This window comes from Chinchilla lanigera, unplaced genomic scaffold (genome assembly GCF_000276665.1).
Source record: "Chinchilla lanigera isolate Chin_1 unplaced genomic scaffold, ChiLan1.0 scaffold00172, whole genome shotgun sequence".
Classification (NCBI taxonomy): Eukaryota; Metazoa; Chordata; class Mammalia; order Rodentia; family Chinchillidae; genus Chinchilla; species Chinchilla lanigera.
In genome coordinates, this window is record NW_004955573.1 from 975599 (window position 1) to 985423 (window position 9825).

The 9825-nt window shown below is 38.9% G+C and overlaps 1 protein-coding gene across 2 annotated transcripts in view; it reads right to left on the reverse strand.

Annotated features, from left to right (window-relative positions):
* Nucleotides 1-403: 403 nt before the first annotated feature.
* Nucleotides 404-9825, reverse strand: part of LOC102005856 (cytochrome P450 3A9-like) — a 42677-nt gene continuing 33255 nt past the window's right edge. For both annotated transcript variants that reach the window (XM_005413764.2, XM_013509445.1), the window contains 4 exons: nucleotides 8213-8373; nucleotides 2428-2654; nucleotides 1958-2120; nucleotides 404-622 (listed from right to left, as the gene is read on the reverse strand). In XM_005413764.2, the coding sequence (XP_005413821.1) occupies nucleotides 527-622; nucleotides 1958-2120; nucleotides 2428-2654; nucleotides 8213-8373 (647 nt within the window). In that variant the 3' untranslated portion in view covers nucleotides 404-526. The remainder of the gene's footprint in view (nucleotides 623-1957; nucleotides 2121-2427; nucleotides 2655-8212; nucleotides 8374-9825) is intronic.

A 9825-nucleotide genomic window follows, 5' to 3' on the forward strand; every position in this document is an offset into this window, starting at 1 on the left:
CTGATATGGGCTGAGCCTGATGTGTATGTTTAGAATCGTTACATTATCAGTTGAACAATCCGCCATTTTTTATTCAATATTCTTTGTGTTAATACAGTTGAAGATTGACTACAAAGGAATATCAGAAAATCTGTTTCCAAGCTTTCAGGGTAGATGGAATGAAAACATTAAGTCAAAAGTATTATACTGAGAAGTGTAGTTTAGTGTTACAAAAATATATGCTTCAATTATGGTACAAACGCTAATATATCTTCCAAGCAACATGGGCAAAGTCAAAATGGACAACTCTTCCTATCTTTATATTACCAAATTGATTGTTTTCTTATGACAGCCATTCTTTCTGGAGTGAAATGGAATCTGAGGGTTGTTTTATTTTGCATCTCCCAAATGATCAGAGACATTGAACCTTTTTTCATATATTTATTTGCCATTCTAGTTATTCTGAGCAGTGCTTATTCATTTCAGATGCCCATTTATGGATTGGGGCTTTACATTTGGGGAAAATAACAGAAAACTATAGGAAAAATTAAGCTCCACTTAAGGCTTCCTCTCTTGACACAATCTTCAGAAGAACCTCTTTTTCAGGCTGAAGAAGTCCTTGTTTGCTAAACGTTATAGGAATCTGGAAGAATGAAACAAACACATGGGGAAATGACCAATACGGCATCAACTACAGTAGCAAAGTGGAAAGTGTACAGCAAAGACAGTAATTATTTATAAACACATGAAAACTGTCTTAAATACAATATACCTTGAATTGGTTATGTTAATTTTTAAAGGTGTGTTAAGATTGGAATAGTGAAAACATTAATCCATCTGTTCATTTAAAAACCACTTCATGAACACCTGTTCTGTAACAGGTCTAAGACAAAATTCTGTTGAGTTTTTTACTTTGTGTATATAATTTAATGTAGATACCATATGTTTGAAAATTTAAACCTAATCCCTAGACATTGTGACAACCAATCTTTTGAAAGTCATAAAAAGTTAATTTAGTGTTTGTTGAAACCTACAAAGAAACACTGAGCAAGTATCATCAAATATATGGGAAGTCCTTCACTCCTAGAGTCTGGTCAGTTCTGCCATGTAAACCTACTCAGTTTGACAATGGGAAGAAGCCTTGACAACAATTATGCTCTGCTTTGCTTTCCTTACATCACCTCTTGCCTTTGAGTGATAGTGTAAATGGGGAACTTCTGAGTCCTATAATTTTTTAACTAATTATGTATGCAATTATCACTAGTCACATCCTTCAGTTTTGGGGAGGCTCCAACACAGTAACCTTCTGATCTCAGTACAAGGAGAGGAGGCAAATCCTCATGAAGTGTGAGAAATATTACCTGAGAAGACTGGGAGCTTATAGAAAATATCTGCCTCATTTCAGATATGCCAGAATGCACTATATCTCAGAGTTAAGGCACTTTATCTACACCTTCATAAAATCTACACAGTTGGCCTGAAGCCACAAATAAAATAAAAACTAACTCTATTCTCATCTGCCATGCAGAAACCCTCCTGACACAGAGGAGTTACTTAATCAGTGCAGGAGTCTTGGAAATAGACCACTGTCATGAGGGATCTTTCATAAGCTCTGATAAAGAGAGCACCATTCAAACATCATGACAATGTGATCATTCCACTTTGTAATTGTTCACAACATGTCCCATCTGCAGGTCACTTAAAACTGATTTTAAGAATTACTAAGGTACAAAGAGAACACATATAATTATGCCATACCAACTTGCAGAGAGTTTAGAAGATATTTTACACTTTGTCTTCATATAGTCACATATTTAAAACTCTAATAGCAAAGGACCTTAAAGTTGTATAAATGGCCCCAACCCATAGAACAAAGGAATAAATAATGTGCAGCCATATACTTTTATTTAAATAGTACCCTAGGTTTAGTAAAAAATCTATTGGTCAGTCATTATTTGTACAGAAATATTTGTCTCACCTGTGTTTCTTTACATGTTTGGAAGGAGAAGTTTTGTAAAACTCTGATGATAGCAAGTTTCATGTTTATGAGAGCGAACCTCATGCCAATGCAGTTTCTGGGTCCAGTCCCAAAAGGCAGGTATATGTAAGGATTAATATCATCCTTATTTTTCTTACTGAACCTGGTTCCATAATAGTACATGAAAAAGAGTTAATAAACATAAATACTCTCTTGACACAGTTGTATACAGAAGACTTTGTTGGACAAACATTGAAAGCCCACTTTGCTTTTCTATGAGAGTTGCAAGCTATACATCTTTTCTATTTGCTTTCCTTTACAAGAGTTTCCAATCTTGCTGACACAAGATAAATCTGTGCAAAAAACTAATCTTTCAGTAAAAAAATGACATTCCTGTCCAGTAGGAGACATTACAGCATACTTGGAACAGACTACATCAGGATGGGTTTATGTTCCCAGGAGCCCTTTACCTTTCAGGGCGGAACTCCTCAGGCTCTTTCCAGTATTTGGGATCTCGATGAAGAGCATATATTGGTATCATCACCAGGGACCCTTTGGGAATGACCACTCCGTTGATTTCAACATCTTTCTTACAAGTCCTCTCAAGTCTACCAGCAATTGGGTATAATCTGAGAATTTCATTCACCACCATATCCAGATACTCCATCTGTACTAGCGCATCATAGGTGGCAGGTGTCTGGGAAGAAACAGATTTTCATGAATTGTGTTTTGGTATGTTCACACTCAGACTATGCAGTGCTATTAAATTGTTAGGAAGTCCGAAGAATAACCCGTGTTGGTCAAGGACCTTAACATTGGCAAAGCATTTGAATAACTATCAATTTTGTTGACCTGCTTAGTGGCCCATTGAGAACTGTAGAGTAACTATGCATATGAGAGAGATTTGGGACATATTGCAGCCCAGTCCATAAAATCCTCAACATTAACATGTATTGCTTTTCTTTCTCATGGGAAAATACATGGCAAATATATTGTAACAATTACACTCAAGGACAATATGCTGAAGTCACTGTCTTCTTTTAATAGAGAGGATACATGCCTATAGTAAGGCAATAGAAGTTGCAAAAGAGAAAATCCCTTAGTTGAAAATTCCTGTATGTTTGCTTTTGATTATATTGAAAAAAATTGCAGAACACTATAGCATATAAGAACAGCATAATTACCCTTTTCATCATATGTAAAAATTGATAGCACTATATAAAACTCTATATATAATTTGGGGGATAGCTAGTACCTACTTTCCCAGTGTGACATAAGTCACAACTGGGTGCTATGGGGCACACAATTTCAGTTCTATTGTGAAGTTCTAAGAAGGATAGAACCCACACTCACCTCAACCTCTGTGGTTAGAGCAGTCTCCTGCTTGGTGCTTCAGGGCTTCACTGTGACCTGGGAAGAGCATGCTCTATACCCACCTCACTGCCTAACCAGCCATGTCAGCCCCAAGTCTTTTTACTGCACAAAACATCAGTTTAGGCAGAGATGTGAAAAACTGTGGGAACTATGTGGTTATCAATTGGTGTGACAATGGAGAGGCCTTATTTTATAGGCCAAGTGCTTGAGTCAGGAGCCAAATACCCTGGTTCACAACTTAGTGCTCACCTCTAGCTCTATAGGTGTAACATGAGGATTTGTGTACAGAACTGAATCACCCAGCCCACTCTAGCCAAGGTCAGCCTCGCTCAGAGTAGATTCAGGCCAAAGTATGTCCAATAATATCAGTAGAGTCAACTAATCAGACACTTGACTGAAAATGCTCATAATTCTAGAGTGTTATAACTAGAGCATAATTTTCCAGAGCATAATTTTCCTACTAGATATTATTATCATAACAATGAATACAAGGGATTGATGTGCTTTAATGAAGATATTTTATTTCTATGAATAACATGTATGACATACATTTTCTTCTGCATTTCTTTCTGTGTATCATTTATTAATAGAGTGGAGAAAACAATCAATGCTTAAATTTTTGGCAACAGTTCTCCTATAAAGTGATTTTATGGCTTGTATCTAGATGCCCCCTGTCAAAGTCTCATGCATGGATAGATGGGGCTTTTAGAAGCTGGCTGTATCTAGGGCTTGTGGTATTTGGAGTAAGAGTTCATGGTACTAAATTAGTCCACTGAGTGGTTTAGCATAGTTCTGGGTGTGGATAATGGGGAAGCCCACCCTCTGTGTGTGTGGCACCACTCCAAAGGCTTGTAGCCTGGATGGGATAAAACAGAAAAGGAGGATTACTGCTTCTACTGCTTCTCACTACCTCCTTCCTGCCCTGTCATGGACTGTTTCTCCTCTGTCATACCACCCTGCCTTGGAACCAGCTGCCTATGCACAGAAATCTCTATACACTGTGAGCTGAAATAAATCTTTCATCCCTTAACTTGTAGGTGTTAAGTATTTTGGCACAGCAACAAGAAAGTGACCAATACAGATTTTGCTGTGATACTACCAGGCCATGTGGTTCAGGAGCCTTTGGAAGTGGCTTGCAGGACGAGTATGTAAAGATTTAGAGATACTGGCTGAAGAAGCAGTCCTAAAATGCTGTGATCCAAGCTTGATGGGAGATTCTGCTCAGTGCTCAGAAGACCAAAATGCTGACTGATATGCAGCTGGAAAAGACCAGGCTCAAGATGTTTCAATTGGGAAGGACTCTTGGCAGCTGGACTTCAAATCACGTGTGTTATGCTATCTCTGTTACTTTTCTCTTGCTGAGACAAAATATCTGACACTCAAAATTAAGGAAGTAAGGGTTTATTTGGCTCACAGTTTATGGAGGTTTCGGTCCATAATCAGCTGGCTCCAAAGCAGGGTGGCATGGGTCAACAGTTTAAGGTGATAGAAGGCAGGAAAATCAGCAAGAGCACAAAAGGGGGAAGAGCAAACCTCTTTTCCTCCCTTACATTGTGTGCAGGGTACCTGTCCTCTGGTGGGTGTGGCACTCACACCATCTGTTCTTGCCCAGGCTCAGGGTGTTTACAAACTGAGGACCCTGGCCTCCTGCTGAATTAAACTTCTAAACTTCTCAAGGTGACACAGTGTATCAACTATAACATATGCCCTGCCTGAAAATTTTTCTGCATTTTTCTCCTGTGCAGGGATTTTGTCTGAGAATGAGATTAAGAGTGGCAGACTGAAGAATCTGGAAAAATGTTTTGAGGTAGTCTAATGTTGAGGCATGTCTACTGTTGGGGACATTTACAGATTTATGCTGAGAAGCAAGAGCAAAAAGCCCAGCAGAATGATTTAAAAAGTTTTGCATTTGGTCAGAAGGGAAACTCTAAAAATGGTGCAGACTGCAAAGTATAGAAGAGAAGAGTTTTGTTCTGAAAGGATTGACATTAAAAAGCCAAGTACTTTGAAACTCAACAATAGAAAAGACGGCTTGAGGGCATCACAAAAACCAATAGGCGTCTAACATTTGCAATATCAAAATTTTAAAAGTGAAAGACTTTGCTCTGAGAAGAGAATCCCAGAGCACCATGTTCCAGAATGGCAGCAGACATTGGCAACCACGTGGTGCTGGTTTTAGGTGCATCAGAATACAAGAGTTGTGTGGTCAGGAAGGCTTCTACCCAGATTTCAGAAAAATGCCTAGGAGGCTAGACAGTTTATTCCTGAGAGGGCAGTGTGTGAAGCTGTGAGTGTGAAGTTGAAGGTGGAGTGGAGACTCCAGAAGGTTGGAGATGCTAGAAATGTGGATCCTTTTTAGAGAACCTCAAGGAGTGAGCAAAGTCAGCTCAAGAGAGAAGCCATGAGAATTATAACCACTAACAATGACATAAGGGCAGAACCACACCAACCTTTTGGAGTTCACATCACAGATTGCCCTGAATGGTAGACAAGGGTCTACAGGATTTAATGTTTGCTCTGCTGGATTACGGACTTGCTTTTGTTATGTCTGGTGGATCTGGGATCTAAGGGTCACCAGAATTACCCTCTTTGGGGTCTGTCTCTGAGATGTAGAAAGAGAAAGAGGAGTCAGAGAAGACCAGTGCAAAGTCAAAGAACTTTTGTTATAGGTATTGCAAGAAGTGGTTCAAAGCCACTCTGGTGAAGGAGTAGGAGTGCTCAGAACTGAGTCACCACTGAATCTAGTGCTGTAATCTTGTTTTACGTGGTAGGGGTCCCATTTCTGACCCCTCCAGGATTGATGATTGATTGGATATTGGACTTGTTACTAGGTTTGATCTTGTAGGATGATAGGGGAATTTGAGTTGGCATGGCAACCTGCACTACAGTGTTGCCTGCACAGAGGCTGGTGTCAAAACTACACGCTGTCATCTTCAAACCACAAAGCTGCTTGAAAACTGCTTGCTGCTCACAGCCACACAGAGCCTGTATTTCCCAACCTCTAAAAAGGGCCTATGTCTGTCTCTACATTTGGGTCCCATTTTTTTCTATCCCTCTATTTGGAATGGGAACGTTTATCTTTTGCCACTGTATATTGGAAATGTTTAATTTCTTTTTTCATTTATACAGGGGCTTCCAGCTGAGACTTTTTCTTTGATCTCAGAGGATATTTTGGATTTGGATCTCTCAGAAATGCTGAGGCTGGTAGGAGTTTGACAACTTCTAGAAGTGGAATAAATATCTTTTGCATAAAGGGATGTGCATGGAGCTCCAGGAGAGGAATATTATGGCTTGTATCTAGATGTTCTCCAAAGCCTCATGCATGGATAGTTGGGGATTTTCAGAGCTGGCTGGATCTAAGGTATGGGATTCTGGGATTAAGTGTGTGTCGTACTAAATTAGTCCACTAAGTACTTTTGCATAATTCTGGGTGGGGTGTGGATAATGGGAAGGCCCATGCTGAGTATGAGTAGCACCATCTAAAAGGCTTATAGTCTGGATAAGATAAAACAGAAAGGGACTTCTTTACATTTTCATTTTCTCACACCAGAAAAACCATGTGATATTTACACATGTGTGTCCAATTTATTGCTCTTAAGTATGGCCTCAAGGTGCATCAGTTTACCTGGAAACGTCTCAAGCTTATCTTTCTTTATGGTGGAGTAGTACTCCATTGTAAAAAATCATGTCTTCTTTACCCATTCATCAGGTGATGGGCAATTGGGCTGCTTTCAAGATTTATCTATTACAAACTGTGCTGCTATAATTGTGGGTGTGCATATATCATTGCGGTATGATGCTTTTAATTCTTCTGGGAAGATACTAAGAAGAGGAATGCCTCAGTCAATTTTTTTTTTTCCCAAACTGTGAGTTGTGTCTTCACTCTGTTAGTGGGTTCTCTTGTTATGCAAAAGCTTTTTAAAAAGATGAAATCTCAGTTGAGTCTTTGTGATATTTTCTGTGTGACTGGGTTTTTGTTCATAAAGTCTTTGCCTGCAACAACGTCTTCAAGTATTTTCCCCTAATTTCCCTAATTTCTCTCTCAGTGAGTTTGTTATTCATGGACTGGAAGGCTGTTGATTTTTGAGTGTTGACTTTGTGTTCAGGTATGGTACTGAATTTGGTTATTAAATCTAGCAGTTTTTTTGGTGAGGTTTTTGGGGTCTTCTGTGTAGAGAATCATGCCATCTGCAAATAATGATAATTTTTCTTCTGCATTTCCTATCCTTATTCCTTTTATTTCTTTCTTTTGTCTAATATCTCTGGCTAATGTTTCCAGAACTATATTGAAAAAGAGTAGTGACAGTGGGTATCTTTTCCTTGTTCCTTATTTTAGAGCAAACACTTTCAGTTTTTGTCCATTTAGTGTACTTTTGAGGAGGGGGGGAGAGGGAAAGGAAAGAAGGGAAAAAATGAGAAAAGGACAAAATTGAAACAAAGCTTTGTAAATAAGGAGGGAAAGATGCGTTGATGGGAGAGTAGGGGAATGGGAAAAAAAGAATCAAGATATATCATGTACAGGTACAAATTCCCTATAATCAATGTGATCATTATGAATACCTAAAGTGTACAAATAAACTTTATTAATAAAAAAAGAAAACAGAAAAGGAGTCTTCTTGCTACTTCTGCTCATTCCTTCCTGCCTTTCCTGCTGTGGACAGTTTCTCCCCTGTGATGCCCCAGTGCTATGCCACCCTGCATGGAGCCAGCTGACTATGGACTGAAACCTCTACAAACTATGAGCTGAAATAAATCTTTTATCTTTTAAATTGTGGGTGTCAGATATTTTGTCCCAGCAATGAGAACGTAACCAAGATCATGAATAAGTGTTATTTGAAAAACTTTAATGCTTCCCTCCTTCTCTAGGTACCATCCACTCACCTTATTGGGCAAAATTGTATCAATCTCCTGTTGTAGTTTCTTCTGGATGTCAGGATGAGTGGCCATTGTGTACATAACAAAGGAAAGAACACTGCTAGTGGTTTCATAGCCACCAAAAATAAAGATAATTGATTGGGCCACGAGTTCCAGGTCAGACAGAGCTATTGTGAGAGGAAATACATTTTAATGAAAGTCAGCCAATGTGGAATACCACAGCTTAGATGAAGAGATATGCAAATATAATTCATAAATACCCACATAAAAATGAACAAGGAATTTAGAGGTCCACTGCGAGTGATTTTCACTTTTTTATCTATCTGATAGGGACTGAAAAGGAAGAATAATTTTAATTCAATTTCTCAAGATCCACAGGGCTCTTGGCTGTTTGTTCCTCATTATGCCAACCTCAGCATCAACACAGAGGAGTAATTTCAAGAGATATTATTTCTATGTAATTACAAAGTTTAAGTAGTGTGTCCCTTGAACAATCATAAAACTAGTTTGTATGTGTAACAATACTGATGGCATTCTCACTCTCAATAATAATATAACTTATCCTAGTTAAAAAATAGCTGGAAACACGTTGAAAGGATCTTTAATACTAAGTAATCACTGTAGGGGAAATGTAACATCTAAATATGTTAGAGGGAACTTCAGGAAAAATTTAGGGGGGGGTCAGTGAAACTTCTGGTACTTAGTGTGTGGTCCATAGACACTCAGGATCAGCTGCATCTAGAAGCTGATTAGAACCATAGAGTCTTAAAGCCACCTCAGATCTATCGCATTAAATTCTGAACTTTCACAAAATGTGGTGATCTGTATCCACAACCTAGCTCAAATAGCAAGCTGTCAGAGGCATCAGAGGAATACCTGGGCACCACTCTTCAAAATAGGTGATTTCAGATTGTACAGAAACCATACAGGTAGGAAGCAGGTAGAATTGCGGTGATTGACCCTTGTCTAACAAATGGTATTAGAGTAACAAAAGAAAGAATGTTTGAGTAGAAAGCATTGGGCATGAAGTACGAGGAAAATGTTGAGCAAAATTAGTAACACTATTCAACCATGACCAGATGTTCCCTCTCTCTGCTTAATCTCACAACAGCCTTTGTGATAGACATTGTTCTTCTTGAATTTCTCCTGAGAGAAGCTAAGAACAGTCAGGTAATGGTCTTATCGATCAGGGAATGGATTAGGAAGTGTACATATCCAAAGCCTTGAAATAAACACTTTACCTGCTGCAATCATAAAATTCATAACTAAACACAGTACAAAATGAGGGCTTGAGATGTTTACAGAGTTCTGTTTTCTTAATCACGGTAATGGTTTTTGTAATGATACTGAAGAAAATTCTACTAAAATGTCATTCTTCCAGTGAGCATGAATTTCAAAAAATGAATTTGAATTATAAAGTCAAACTTTAGAACTCTGCTGTCCACTAGTCTCAAGAGAATATTTAAATTTTAATTAAAACTGAATGCAACAAAGACCCCTGTGACACTGCAGTCTGAGTTTCTAGGCGCAGGGAGGCCCAGGGGACGGGCGGGGCGAGCAGGCCCTCGGAGCCGGCCGAGCAGGCTCCCCCAGCCCCCCGCGCCTTGCGCCCAGGCAGC